This window comes from Chrysemys picta, chromosome 10, assembly GCF_011386835.1.
Source record: "Chrysemys picta bellii isolate R12L10 chromosome 10, ASM1138683v2, whole genome shotgun sequence".
Taxonomy (NCBI): Eukaryota; Metazoa; Chordata; order Testudines; family Emydidae; genus Chrysemys; species Chrysemys picta.
In genome coordinates, this window is record NC_088800.1 from 18,237,801 (window position 1) to 18,253,100 (window position 15,300).

Here is a 15,300-nt window from a genome sequence, read left to right on the forward strand (position 1 = left end):
TGGTCCCTCTCAGCCTGCTTCCAGTCTGGGGTTCTGGCTCCCAGCCACGTGCCAGCCGGGGTCCCGGCTGCAGGCCCCGCTCAGCCCACTGCTGGCCTAGGTGAATGGAACCCCAGGCTGGCAGTGGGTTGAGCGGGCCGGCGACATAAGATTAGCATTTTAATTTAATTTTAAATGAAGCTTCTTAAACATTTTGAAAACCTTGTTTACTTTACATACGACAATAGTTTAGTTATATTATATATAGACTTATAGAGAGAGACCTTCTTAAAAACATTAAAATGTATTACTGGCACGTGAAACCTTAAATTGAAGTGAATAAATGAAGACTCGGCACACCACTTCTGAAAGGTTGCCGACCCCCGTTCTGTGTGTTGAATGATGTATTATTTTAAATAATTGCTGAAAAAAGGATTTATTCATTCTGGTGGCTCCCAATAGCTTATCCTACTCTATTTAAAAAACATGTATTTTCCTTTTTTAGCTGAAATGTGTAAGTCGATGGAGATAAAAACACCAGCATGGGGGAAAGCGAGTAATCTGTTCCACCAATAGATTCTGAAGAAGGTTGCTTTTAGCCATTCTTTCTGTTAATTAGCTAATTGCAAAATATCAAGATGCTTTGTCTTTGTTGGCAATAATGAGCAACTTTAACCAGTTCGCAGTTTGACTTGATTGCTGTGCTCTGACTCCAGAAATTTCAGTGGGAGATTCGGATCTCTGCAGTGCTTCTGTGTGCTTTTGCCAGTCAAAGGCACTTACTGCATATCATAACAGTCAGTGGTTACTGCTCTGCAATTTAAATTGCCTGTTCTTGTGGTGTCTATGTCCACATATGTATCTGTGCATAGTCAAGTTAATCTTTCCTGCTTGTTTCATGTTTTCTTGATAGCAAAATATGTTTGCAATATAGAATACCTTGTCAAACATAATGGGTCAGCTTCTGCTCTGATGGCACCAAGCAGCCAGAAAACCATCTCAACTGATTGCTTCCCCCTACATGGGGTTATTGCCACACAGCCAAGAGCCAGAACAGTGGCACTACCATGCTACCTACCAGCACAGGGGGCCTTCCTAAGGGAAAGAGGATGTGGCTGGGATGACCATGTGCTGCGACTGCCTGTATAGCCCCTCGGTGGCCTGGTGTAAGTTAGTGGAGCTTTAGGAAATGTTCCGTTATTCCAAATGTAGGGCCAAATGTTTCCTCCCTTGTGTGGCTGTGCAGGGGCTGCTGATAGTGACAGCCCCTGTGCTCCAGGGACTGTAGGGCCTGCTGGGAAGCTGAACACCCAAACAGGGGGGCAGGGAGGAAGAGGCAGGGTCATGGCCTCACTGCCCCCCCCCCCCTCCACTCTGCACTAGCCTGCACAGTGGGGCCATCACACGCAAGGGAACAATCTCTTCCATCCTAGTGGATGGAGCAGACTGCATCTCCCCCATGTGCAAGAAGCAGCACTATGAGGGTTTGGGCTTCTCTGAAGCACAGTCTCACCAGTGCTTCTCCTAGGAATGTGCAGCTCAGCACTACCCCCAGACAGGGCTGTGGTTTAAACGCCACAGTGTAGCCCAGAGAGTTAGTACCTCACTCTCCAAACAGTCTCTTTGGTTCCAGTGGAGCTACTTGTGGGTTAAGTGCTGCGGAATCCAGCCTTCAGGAATCAGTTGGGAATACTACGCGAGGAGCCAGCTACTGTGCAACACCATTAAGATCCGCAAGACCGGGCTCTTATTGAGATTGTTTATAAACTAAAAGGATTTGTGAATGAAAAATTACGACAAAATTGTCCTTTATGTGTGTCAGAAACATACATCTAAGGGTAGCATAAAATCCCTCCTCAGCAGCTGTATTGAATCTTTACCTGCAAGGGGTTAAGAAGTTCAAATAACCTGTTTGGCACCTGACCAAAAGGACCAATAAGGGAAGGAAGATACTTTCAAATCTGGGGGGGAGTTTTGTTTGTGCTCTCTTTGTTGTTCCCTTTCCGGGCCGAGAGACCAGGCAGATAAAACATCTCCTGAAAACATACCTGAAATGATGAATCTAAGATTACAAAAATTGTAAGTAAGGCAAGGAAATGCATTAGATTTTCTTTTGTTTTAGCTTATGAATTTTCCCTCTGCTAAGAGGTAGTTTTATTCCTGTTTTTTGTAACTGTGAAACTGAGTCCAGAGGGGAGTCCTCTGTGTTTTAAATCTTTTTATTACCCTGTAAAGTTACCTTCCATCCTGATTTTGCAGGTGTGATTCTTGTACGTTTTTCTTTATTATAAAATAAAGTTCTTCTTTTAAGAACCTGATTGATTTTCAGTGTCCTAAAAGCCAAAGGGTTTGGTCGGTGCTCACATTGTAACCAATTGGTTGGTATATTATTCTCAAGCCTCCCCAGGAAAGGGGTGTCAAGGGGCTTGGGGGGATATTTTGGGAGAATAGGGACTCCAAGTGACCCTTTCCTGCATTTTTGTCTAAATCACTTGGTGGTGGCAGCAATACCATCCAAGGACAAGGAAAGGAATTTGTGCCTTGGGGAAGTTTTTAACCTAAGCTAGTAGAAATAAGCTTAGGGGGTCTTTCATGCGGGTCCCCACATCTGTACCTCAGAGTGGAGAGGGAACCCTGACAATGTGTTTTTGCAGTTTCAGGACAACTGCACCTGTGTTCATCCTCCAGGGCCCACCAAGGGCACTTGATTTAGCCTTCCAGCTCCCAGCAGTCACCTCTCCTCTGGGTGGAGACTCATGTTTCACTCCCTCCTGGCCAGGGATTTTAAGGCTGCACAGCTCCTTGCTCGACACTGTGATATCCCCAGCAAGCCAGGCTGCCTAAACAGGCCAATGCCCGCACTTTGCTTTCACTCTGAAGGTGATGACCAGTGTATTGCCACAGCTGTAAGTTACCACCCAGCTCCTTTTAAGCAAGCACATCGATTCTTAAGATGAAAGCACTTTAGAGAAAACATTAAAACAAGAAAAGCACCTATACACATGCTAAAAGGCTTACCCCAGAGGTCACCCCAACTCCATCTTATAACTCTGGTAAGTTTTAGTCCTTCAAACCCCACAACAAGGTTTTTCCCTTGGTTACAAGTTCATCCATCTTTGCTTCGGAACCAAGGCTGGGCAGATCAGCCATTTCTTCATACAGCTCGGGCCTCTGCTCTTGGCCTTCTGTAACAGGTAATCAGCAGACAATGGCCCTTTCTTGAGGGCATAGTGTCAAATGACTCGGTTTTTGCATTAACTTCTCCCTATGGATTTCCCGGGAAATCCACTTAACACTTATTGTCCCAAAAATCCATACTGGTCTGACACAGTCTCAGTATTATCTAGACAGTATAGTCTGTCCCATCTGCCCCCACAGAAGTTACATACAATCCCAGCCCACAATAATACATAAACTGAAGACAATAAGGTCTTTCAAGGAGATTGCAGGAAATGGTCTGATCTGTTACTCATGTTTGTTGACCTTAGCAACATGCTTTACTAAAACCCCTGCACCAACTAGTGATGTGGGGAGTGCATGTTCCACTTGCAGACCTGCACCTCAAAGATTGCATTTAGTTACCACAAGCCCCGTAAAAGGGCTCCAAAGCTGGGCCATTTGGCTAGCAAACAAATGCTGGGAGGGGCTCCTGTGCTAAGCTTGTTTAGAAAGAAAGCAGTTGTTCTTCATTAAGCAGATGAAAGCAACAGAAGTAAAGGAGAGGAAACTGGATATCTGAAACCACCTGCTTTATTTTAGGGGTAATTGAAATGTTTATGATGTGATCGATGCACAGATCAGATTCACACACAGGGTGGCTCAAGATCTAGCGCATCGTCTGTTTTGCTTCAGAAAACCCCACCGATCTGATTGCAGGTTATACCAGGCACTTTAAAATCTGTTCGTTTCCTTTTAGAAGCAAAACGAAGCAGCAGTTAGGCAGTGTAGGAGACAGATGCCCCAGTCGGTCGCTATGTTTCTGTGACTATAGCCCACTGTCTTAGCCTGGGTGCACTTATCTCTTTTGTTCCTGGTTTGAACTATTCAGGGTTTCCCCCACTTGCTGGCACTGAGGGAAGTATCAGATCCAAATTTTAGTGGATTTAACCAAAACATCCTGGAGGATGGCAGTGATTTGGGGCTGAGCTCAGCAGCGGGGAGCTGGCAGCGTGGCTACTGTCCTCCTAAGTATCCCTTTGTGGAAAATAGTCGTTTGCAGGGAGTGCTGAGGTTATTCAGTTAGTTAAATAATCAGCATTTACACTTCAGCAGTCAATCAAAAGTGGCCCGACATGTTTCTCTTTTGTATGGTAGGTCATGCAGGTTTTCCCCTAATAGTCTCACGTGGGCAGGCTGCACAGTCTTATTGAACAGAAAAAGAACAGAGAACCTTCTGTATTACTGCGCTCCGCTCTCCCTAACCTCAATGGAGATTTTGCCTTTGAGTTCAGCAGTAACAGGATGACACTAAGGACATGCCTGTATTGCGATAAAAGACCCGTGGCATGGCCACGGCTGACTCTGGTCAGCTGACTCAGGTCGCAGGGCTCGGGCTGAGTGACTGTAAAATTGCACTGTAGACGTTCAGGCTTGGGCCAGAGCCTGGGCTCTGAGACCTTCCCCCCTTGCGCGGTCTCAGAGCTCGGGCTCCAACCCAAGCCCAGACGTCTACCCTGCAATTCTGTAGCCCTGCAACCGGAGCCTTGCGAGCCCAAGTCACCTGAGCTGGGCTCTGAAACTCAGTACTGCAGGTTTTTTATCACAGTGTAGACATACCCTTAGAGATTGACTCCACCCCCATAGGTATCTAGTGACATTACTCTGAAGGGTGTGGGTCACAGCCCTGTCAGTGAAGGTAGGAAGTGTCTGGTCCTTGGCAACACAATGGGAGGTTGGAGTGTACATGTAATGCAGTGGGAGCTTCACAAGCCCATCCTGGAGCTGTCCAGTGCAGATTTATGTTTAATAACTTTCACAAAGATTATGGTGTGCACAATTTTCTAGAGCAGTGAAAAGCACTTTGATGACTTCCTCAAATGACACAAAGGCAGTGGGGTGGTCAGTCAGTGGATGAACTTACTGAGGAATAGACAACAGGTGAGCAGCAAGACAGAGAGAGAACTCAACACCCCCTTGCTGCTATTCACACCTGGCAACAGAAGTGCCAGGGAATGTGGCAAGTGGTCTGACTGCACTGCAGACAGTGCTCGGGAGAGGATCCTTACTCCTGCAGAGTCCAGAACATCATCTGATATAACACCCCATCCCCTAGTCTCAGGGTCATGTGAATATCCTTCCTTGGGATTCCGTGTAAGAAATGTTCCTCCTGGTCAGCGTTCCACACTAAGCATCTCTTCACTCCCCAGTATCAGTCTTCACTCCTCAGATGATTTGCAGTTGTTAGTTTTATTCCATGAGAAACTCCACTGGCACCGTACACCACATCTTTCTACAATGCAGTCCATGGCTGGATTCAGGGCCAGCTCCAGGCACCGGCCGGCTCCAGGCACCAGCCTGGCAAGCAAGTGCTTGGGGCGGCAGCTCCGGAGAGGGGCGGCAGGTCCAGCTATTCGGTAGCAATTCGATGGACGGTCCCTCACTCCCGCTCGGAGCGAAGGACCTCCCGCCGAGTTGCCGCCGCAGATCGCGAACGCTGCTTTTTTTTTTTTTTTTTTGGCTGCTTGGGGCAACCAAAACCCTGGAGCCAGCCCTGGCTGGACTTCAAATTTAATATGGAGGTGTAGCCCGCAGAGACTGCCACTGTGATCCCATGTTCAGTGATCCCTTTAGCCGCGTTGTCTGTCGCATTCTGGACCTAGTTTCTCTCCTGGTCATACTGAAGATGCAGTATGACCCATTTAGGGTGACCAGACAGCAAGTGTGAACAATCGGGATGGGGGTTGGGGGTAACAGGAGCCTATATAAGAAAAAGACCCAAAAATTAGGACTGTCTCTATAAAATCGGGACATCTGGTCACCCTAGACCCATTCCTGCAAATTGGGTGCATCCCCTAGGCTCCTGGTAAACTATCATCATAGACCTTGTTACTATGAAGTTTAGACACTTCTAGCTTTAAGTAGCATAACATTTGTTGCAGTCTGAAAGCCATGGAAACCCTGACTTGCTACCAGTCTGCATTTGTGAGTGAGTGGCAGGGTCTGAATGTTTCCCTCCACATTCTTTTTCCTGCAGTTACAGTCGGGTACCTGTATTTAAAATAGGAACTAACCAGGAAATAATCTGATTGGTGGGCGCTCATTTAAAACATATTATGAATTTCATTGAAAACGGGGGCTCAGGTAACATCCTGGACAACCTTCGCTCCATCTGTTTCTGGTACTGAAGAATGCACAGAATAGCCGTGAAGTTCTTGCCTGTGGCCATACTGAGTTCAGCTAAGGACTTGCTACTAGTCTGAACCCTCAGTCACTCTTTGCTCTTCCTTTATATGAGTTTAGATAAGATCCCTAACACTTACATTATCATAGATGCAATTTTGAAAAGTTTTCATGAAATGTCTTAGACAATCAGGTTCCTTGCTGGCTCAGAAGCCAGATCATCAGCTGATGTAATGTGGCACCACTGGGCTGAAGTAAGTGGAGCTCCTCTGATTTACATCAGCTGAGGATCTGGCCCTAGTTCTGTATTGAAAGTTGTTGCCATCTCTCTGCTTGGTGACCTGTGTGACATGAGCTTGGTGGTCTCTGTCCAGTTCTTGGGAGATAAGCACACACCTCACAAGACCCCCCCAGCACAAGGAGCATTCCTTGGTAGCCTTGTTGGTAGCCTCAGCAGAGACCAGGGGCATGGAGATAAAGTTATCATTCCCAGTGCAGGTGAACAGGAGATATGGCTTCTCTGGAAGAGGGTTGAGAGGAAGGCTGGTCCGGTGGTTAGGGTGCTAGCTTAGAACTCAGGAGACCTATGTGCTAGTCCCTCCACTGCCATAGATTTCCTGTGTGACCTCAGGCAAGTCAGTTAGTCTGTCTGGTCCTCATCTGTAAAATGGGGATAATGGTGCTTCCCTAGCTCACATGGGTGTTGTGGGGATAAATACATTAACGATTGAGAGGCCCTCAGATACTGTGGTTATGGGGACAAGATAAGTACCATAGGTAGATACATTGGTAGTGCAGGGTGGTAGAAGGTTGCCATATTGCTTCCCCTAACGTACCTGTTCTGTGGCTAAATGGAGGAATTGACTCTTCAGGTTTGCCATTGAGGTGCTTCGCAGACACATACACTTGTTATAAAATATAAACTAATTAAAATAAACAAGCCCCAAGCACAGAATGGGACCTCCAAGAAGTCATGAAATCTCCAATCACACCTTTGTGGTTTGTCTGGCTTCTGAGATTGGCTGGAACATGGTAACAGTCCTGTGTCCCTTTCTATCCCACAGATTGATGAACTCCCTGAGGGAGCTGTGAAGCCTCCAGCAAATAAATACCCTATCTTCTTTTTTGGGACTCATGAAACGTAAGTGAATGAACATGGTGGTTTCTTTTGAAATGTGTGGGCATGAATCTCCTTTCACTCAAACTGTTCTTATTCCTGTGTCTCTCCATTGACATTAATGGAGTAAATCTTGATTGAAACCAGTGTAAGACTAGAAGTAGATACTATGGGCCTGAAACTGGCTCTAGTAGGGTAAAGGAGCCTTAACGTGGGTGTGATTGTGAATGCCACCCTACAGGGCCAGGGTGGTGCATCGGGGCCTGCATGTCAATGGGAATCAGGGCCCATGTTTCTTGCATGTACACATTTTGACATGATCTATGATAAAAGTACATTATACTTGAGCTAATCAAGATGAATGTATTATATTCAAACACCTTTTTGGGCTCAGTCCGATCCCATTGAAGCTGGTACCAAAACTCCCATTGACTTCACTGGGGTCAGAATTTGTCCCTTCAGCAATAAAGAGGGGTTTAGAAAGTGTTTTTTCTTAATTGAAATTTGAGTGGCTCCAATTTTTAGCTCAAGTTAATATTAATTTGGGGGGAGTAACTGACTCAAAGTCAGTGAAAGAGCAAGGATTTTCTCTTGACTATGGGCCAGATTTTCAAAGGTATTTAGGCACCTGGTGGGATTTTCAAAAGCCCGTCAGCACCTAAAACCCATTGAAATTAGTGGGACCTTAGACATCTAGATGCATTTGAAAATCCTATGAGGTACCTAAATACTTTTAATAATCTGGCCTTGTAAGCTTGTATTTCTGCATAAACATAGAACAGGACAGGGTGAGAAGATTGGTGGTGGGCAAATGGAAAAAGAGCTAAGCTGAATCAGGAATCTCACTCTATTTCCACTTAGTGCTTAAAATAAATATTCTTCTGTGTTGCGGGGTGGAGGAAGGTGGAACAGAAGGGATGGTGGAAGAACTGAGCTGGGTCGGGCCATGGAGGGGGGAAATGGGTGGGAGTAAAGAGTCACTAAATAGTTAATTACCACATCTTAGAATAAGAATAATATTAATTAGACATTGCTTACTGTTAACTCTGCAGTGGCTTAATTTTGGGCTAATGACCTCATTTGCCTCAGAGTTATTATTAGTCTGTGATCTGATTTTTACCTCAGGAACAGAAACGCATTCTGCAGTTATCTCCATATTTTATAAAGAATAACTAATAATAAACTGCAGAGTGCGTCTTGTTATCTCTGTTACGGCAGAGCAGTGAAAACTATCCTCCTCCACGAAGGACACTGCAAAGATCTCAAACCCAGGTTGGGATGATTTTTATTTTTTACCTTGTGTGTAAAAACTGAACTAAAATTTCCATATGTTATGGATGAGATAAATTCAGTTGTGTCAGGGTGAGTTTCACATGATGCTCTGTAATTGTTTTCCCTATAGCTTTGGTGTGAGCCCTTGGCCATATGAAGAGACATCTCTCAGTAGCAGCAAAATTAGGGAATGCTTTCTTAGAGATAAAGGAAAGTTAACTTCTTGGAGTTCTTTGCTCTGATGTCACTTTTATCATCTGTATGTTGGGAGATCACTCGTTAGCTTTTAAGTAAATGTACATTCTCCACAGTAGTAGTAGTATTGTATAAGTGTGGATTTCTCAGAGACCACATCAGATCCAGGTGCCATTGTGCTAGATCAGTGGTGGGGAAACTTTTTGGCCCGAGGGCCACATCGGGGTTGCAAAACTGTATGGAGGGCCGGGTAGGGAAGGCTGTGCCTCCCCAGACAGCCTGGCCCCCACCCCCTCCCACTTCCAGTCCCCTGACTGCCCCCCTCAGAACCCCCGACCCATCCAACCCTCCCTGCTCCTAGTCCCCTGACCACACCCTCCCGGGACCCCCCAACCCTAACTGCCCCCCCGGACCCCACACCCTATCCAACCCCCCCTTCTCCCTGTCCCCTGACTGCCCCTACCCCTAGCCACACCCCCGTCCCCTGACAGGCCCCTGGGACTCCCACGCCTATCCAACCCCCCCTGCTTCCTGTCCCCTGACTGCCCCCCGGAACCTCCTGCCCCATCCAAACCCCCTGCTCCTGTCCCCTGACTGCCCCCCGGAACCTCCTGCCCCTTATCCACCCCCCCGGTCCCCTTATCATGCCACTCAGAGCAGCATGTCTGGCAGCCGTGCCGCTCGGCTGGAGCCAGACGCTCTGCCCTGCAGGAGCGCGCAGCCATGCTGCCCAGAGTGCTGCCCGCACAGCGGCGTGGCTGCGAGGGTGAGGGGACAGCAGGGGAGGGGCCGGGGGCAAGCCTCCCCGGTTGGGAGCTCAAGAGCCAGGCAAGATGGTCCCACAGGCCGGAGGTGGCCCGCGGGTTGTCGTTTGCCCACCTCTGTGCTAGATGATCTACAGATACATAGTAAGAGCAAGTCCTTGCCCCAAAGAGCTTACAGTTTAAGGCCTCGGTACAGCAGCTGTCTCCATGCTCTCAGGCCCCTGAGGGAATGGGACCACTTGTCAATAAAGTTACTCATGTATAAGTGCTAAAAGGATCAAGGCTGAATTCAACTGAAGCTGCACAAGTCGGAAGAAGGATGGTCCAACAGTCAAGGTGCTAGCATGGGATGATGAAGATCTTTGTTTAAGTCCTTTCTCTGTCACAGACCCCCTCTGCCACCTTAGCCAAGTCTTTTAGTCTCTCTCTGCCTCCATTCCCCAGCTGTGAAGTGGGGATATTAGCACTGCCTTACCTCACAGGGGTGTTGTGGGGTTAAACACATGAAAGATTGTGAAGCTCTGAGACTCTACAGTGATGGGCGCCATAAAAGTGTGTAGGAGGTAGGAAAAGGGTTACAGTAAAAGATAAAGTGGTTACATAGCTATGAGCTTATTTTGATGGGGCAGAAGCTTCTCTAATGGTGAAGCTTCTCTAATGGTGAAGCTCATAGCTTCTGCCCCATCATGCTTAATACAAATTATGATTGGCCATGGAAGTGTAAAAATACCAGTCTTCGAGAAATAGTCAGCGAAGAAGAAATGATGGTTGTTTTAGGTTTTATGTATGAAATTATTGGTTTATTTTCCAAAGTTTGTTTATGCCAGGAATCGCCTAGAATGTGAGTAGGATTTTCTAATCAAATTATAGCCGTGGTTTTTGTAGGTAAATTCTTGCTAATTTTATTTCTTCCTCCCTGCACCGTGATGTCCATTTTTGGGACTGGTTGACCTGCGGCAGAGCTGCTTTATGAAAGGGGGTAGTGCTAAGTTTCTTAGCTGCGATGCCTACAAAATAACTTGGCAACAGTTAGGCACCTGGTGTGTTGATGGCACTGCTAGTAATGCCGACCAATATCGTCCCATTGTTTTCTTGTATCCCCTATCTGTTGTCTCTTGTTATACTTAGTTGTAAGCGTTTGTGGGTAGGAACTATCTTTTTGTTCTGTGTTTGTACACCGCCTAGCACAATGGAGCTCCTAAGGTAATAATCATAAATACTACAGCCATGAAGACCACATAACAAAGGGGTAGGTTTTGGCTCATGGGTTCTAGCATTTCTCCATGCACTTAAATTTTTTATACAATATTATTTTTAGTCTGTACCCGATTTGCAGAATTCTCAGCAGTAATTAATATAATACATGAGACTAAGTAATAATTGTTTTTAGAGATGCACAGCATGATTTCAAAACATCAAAAGTTGAGGTCCTGAATCAAGACTATAAAATCTGTAAATTCAGATTCACAGCACTAACGCAAAATCAGCCAGAGTGTAACAATTTAATGCGATGAACAAAAGAATAGGCAACACATCTGCAATATGTGTTTAACTTGCAGGGAAAAAATCCTAACAATATTTTTTGAATGTCAATTTTGTTAAAATGCAGTGCATTCCTGGGGCCCAAAGACCTCTTCCCATATAAAGAATATAAAGATAAATTTGGGAAGTCGAACAAACGAAAAGGATTTAACGAAGGACTGTGGGAAATAGAAAACAACCCTGGAGTCAAGTTTACTGGATACCAGGTAAATGACAGCTTCCCTTCCATTCCTCCTTATCTTACTTATATTCCTTTTGAAGGTGTCTTATCCGTGTAACAACTGGGTAGCTGGTGCTAGAAGGCCGTGGTTTGGATAGTATTGAAGGGTTTCTGAGCTGGTGATGGAAATGTAACTGCATAACATAAAGATAAGCATGATCCCATACTCTGTGGCTAGGGTGACCAGACGTCCCGATTTTATCAGGACTGTCCCGATATTTGCTGCTTTGTCCCGCGTCCCGATGTTTGGTCGGGACACTGGACAAAAAAGAAATTTTGCCCTCCGTTCTGGCGCTCGCGCCCCCCCCCCCCCCGCCCTGGCTCCGCCCTCTCATTCCCCCATTGGCTCCCTCCCCAAATCCTCGCCCTGGCCCCGCCTCTTCCGCAACCACGCAGCATTCCTCCTGCCTCCCAGGCTTGCAGCATGGTGGCGCAAGCCTGGAGGGAGGGGGTGGCGGCGGTGCCTGGATCCTGGAGCTGGTGAGTCAGCTCCAGCACCCAGGCACCGGGCCGGCAAAGGGGAGCTGGCAAGGGAGGGAGACGAGGGGCTCAGCTGTGAACCCCCCTGCCGCGCCAGAGGGCTTCTGCCCGGGCCGCTGCACCCGGGGCTGGGAGCACAGCCTGGAGGCTGCTGCAGCCCACAGGGCAGCGTGGTGGGTCCGGTCGGGGGCAGCGCGGAGCGGGCAGGGGCTGGGTGAGTGGCGCGGGGGCGTGGGCCGAATCCCTGCTGCTGCTGGGGAGCCCCGCGCCTCTCCCTCCCGCTGACGGCTGCGGCTTCTTCCCAGCGGGACGTGCCCCCCAGCCTGCCCCACGCACATGCGGCGCGCGTCCAGCTGCTCCTTCCAGGCGGGAGGGAGACTAGGCGCGGGGGATGGGCGCCGCATGTGCCCGGGGCAGCGGGAAGCGCGTCTCGCCGGGAAGGAGCTGCAGCCGTGAGCGGGAGGGAGAGGCGCGGGGCTCCCTGGCAGCAGCGGGGATTCGCCCCTCCCGCCCACCCGACTCCTGCCCGCTCCGCGCTGCCCCCGCCTGGACCCACTGCGCCCCGCAGCCCCCGCCCGGACCCACTGCGCCCCGCATATGCCCATGGCGGGCCAGGGGGCGGGAGGCTCCGCGGGAAGGGCAGCGCGCGGGGCCTGCTAATGCCCCAGGCCCCTTTAAAACTCTTTTTTTTTTTGCTCCGCCCCCCCTCTTTTTTTTTTTTGCTCCTACCCCCCCCCCCCCGATATTTTATACTACTAATCTGGTCACCCTATCTGTGGCAAATGGAATCTTAATTATGCAGCACAGCCCCTCGGTCTGTGCAGTAGTCTGGAAAATTCTGCAGCAGGTATAGGTGAATTAAAAAATAGAATGTGTGTATTGAATTCTATGTAAACATGAATATTTGGTGCCCAGTTCCTTTTGTTGTTTATTTTTATAGCACTGTGCTGCCCTCTAACTTGACAATGGGCTGAGGATTTTTGCATTGACAATGATTAACAGCATTATAGAAGTTTGGGGAGGGGAGAAGGCAGAGCAGGAGGTTTTGATAGGAGTGGTGACTGCATTTAACAGTTGTCCCTATCATATGTTCTTCTTCGAGTGATTGCTCATGTGTATTCCACAATAGGTGTGTGTGCTCGCCACGTGCATCGGTGTCGGAAGTTTTTCCCCTAGCAATACCCGTAGGGAAGCGCCCCTCGCGACCGCTGGAGTGGCGTCTCCATGGCGCGGTATAAGGGGCGCTGCGCGCTCCCCCCATCCTCAGTTCCTTCTTGCCGCCAGGGAAGGTGCTTTGGAACTGCTCTGCTCCAGCTTTGCTGTAGCTTGTCCCCAGAACTCTTGTTTGTTCAGTGTATGTGACCTGTAGTTAGTACTCAATTAGTTTTAGTTTAGTTTAGTTGTGTGCCCGGGCCGGGGCATGCCCCGCACCCCGGGTTTAAAGTCGTGCGACACTTGTAGGTGCCCGATGCCAGTGAGTGATCCGCACGCGGACTGTTTAAGCTGTTTGGGTGAAACTCATCTCAGCGATCGCTGCAAGATTTGCAAGTCGTTTAAGCCTCGGACCAAGAGAGAGAGAGACATTAGGCCCCGGGTTATCCTCTTGGAGTCGGCGTTGACCCCGACTTCAGTGCGCCGCTCCAAGTTGGCACTGGGCACCGCAATGTCAGTGCATGGTGACCCCCGGGCACCATCTACTAGTTGGCACCGCTCCCCGTTCACAGGGCACGCCAAGAAGGCTAAGACGAGGCCTACGCCGCCATGGCACCGTAGTAAATCTGGGGCAGAGACTAGACCTGTGTTGGGCAGTCCTCGATCCCCTTCGGCCTCTAGGCCTCTGACTCAAGTCGAGCAGAGTAGCCCGGCCCAGTCAGAGCAGGCTTCCCCAGATGTCCGGATGCTCTCCACGCCGGAGGCCCTGCAGGCGGCCTGGGACATCATGTCCATGCCAGTACCAGGAGCACTGCCAATATTGGCCCCACACTCCAGATGCAAGCCGCTGCTGGGATCTCCGCAGTCGCCCTTGACTCGGTACTGGTCTCGGTCGAGGGAACGTTCCTGACACCGTTTGCGTCTCAGCGACCGTTCCGTGCGTAGTCCACGTGGGTCGCCGGCGACTCCCACCAGGTTGTCTGCCTGTGTTCCATCTGACCGAGACGCCAGGCATCGCTCCGCCTCGAGGAGCGAACATCGACGAGACTGAGGCAGACAATGCCAAAGGTCCTCGTCTCGGAGGGGCTATCGCAGCCAGTTGCGACACGAACGTCGACGCTGTTCCCGTTCGTTGTCCTGCACCAGGACCCTGCCACGGCACCGCTCCTGCAGCCCCGGGTGTCGATCGCCGTCGAGTCGCTGTCGTGGATCCACCCATCGGAGCCGATCGCCGAGCAGCTGTTACCGACAGTACCAGTCCTCCACGTCGAGGTCGCAGTCTCGGGGTCGGCACCGCTCCCGGTGCCACTGCTCCTTCTGGTCCAGGGACAGTGGCAGGTCGTACGTCAGCCCGGCCTGCCTTCGTAGCCATCCATCGATGGGTCAGGCCAGCCAGGCCAAACAGCCCGCTCCCCCGGTGCCACAGCAGGTGCAGTGGCACTGGGCCCCATGGCCGGCACAATGGTACCATTGGGCAGCATGGCCCCCAACACAGCCCCCGGTGGGGGTTCGCTCAGTGGCCGGAGCCTCAGAAGGGCCGTCGGCCTCCCTCTCCTGACCTCCGAGGAAGGAGTCGGGGGGACGTACATCCTCGGCACTGTGCCCGGAGACCGACCAAGTGGTGGATCCTCCGGTGCCAGTGGACACGCAAAGTACGGTGCTGGCCTCCTCACCCTCCCCTGATGTGGCGATTACCGTTTGACGGCAAAGCTCTGTTTGCGGACCAAACGGACATAAAACTGCATGGCCTGAAAGACTCCCGCGCGACGCTTCAGACTCTGGGCCCTTATGTTCCAGCTGTAGCTAAACCTAAGTTTAAGCTGCAGCAGGCTCCCACCCAGGCCATCCACTCTAAATACAAGCCCACTTATAAAAAGTTGCAGGACTATAAGAAATGCCTGCAGAGGCAGTCTCAGCCACCCCCCAGCCTGGGTCCTCCAAGGGCAAACAGGCAGGGAAAACAGTGGTTTTGACAGGACGCCCAGGGGCGCCCTGCCAGTTCTCATCAGGGACCCACCCACAATAAACCTTCCCTCCTCCAACCGGTTCTGTGCTTTCCTCCCAGAGTGGTCGCAGCTGACCTCAGACCAATGGGTCTTCAACACCATCTCCTGGGGTTACACCCTCCAGTTTACCTCCACCCTGCCCAACCACCCTCTGCCCCCGTCCCTCCTGGGGGACCCCTCTCACGAGGCTCTGCTTGAGCAGGATGTGGGGCGGCTTCTTGGCCTAGGAGCGGT

The 15,300-nt window shown here is 49.8% G+C and overlaps 1 protein-coding gene across 3 annotated transcripts in view; it reads left to right on the forward strand.

The window, feature by feature from the left end:
• HDGFL3 (HDGF like 3) overlaps positions 1–15,300 on the forward strand; it is an 81,613-nt gene that overhangs the window by 30,388 nt on the left and 35,925 nt on the right. For all 3 annotated transcript variants that reach the window (XR_010590975.1, XR_010590974.1, XM_065559356.1), the window contains exons 2-3: positions 7,383–7,459; positions 11,276–11,414. Coding sequence is in view for 1 of the 3 variants with exons in the window: in XM_065559356.1 (XP_065415428.1) it covers positions 7,383–7,459; positions 11,276–11,414 (216 nt within the window). In the remaining 2 variants the exon portion in view is untranslated. The remainder of the gene's footprint in view (positions 1–7,382; positions 7,460–11,275; positions 11,415–15,300) is intronic.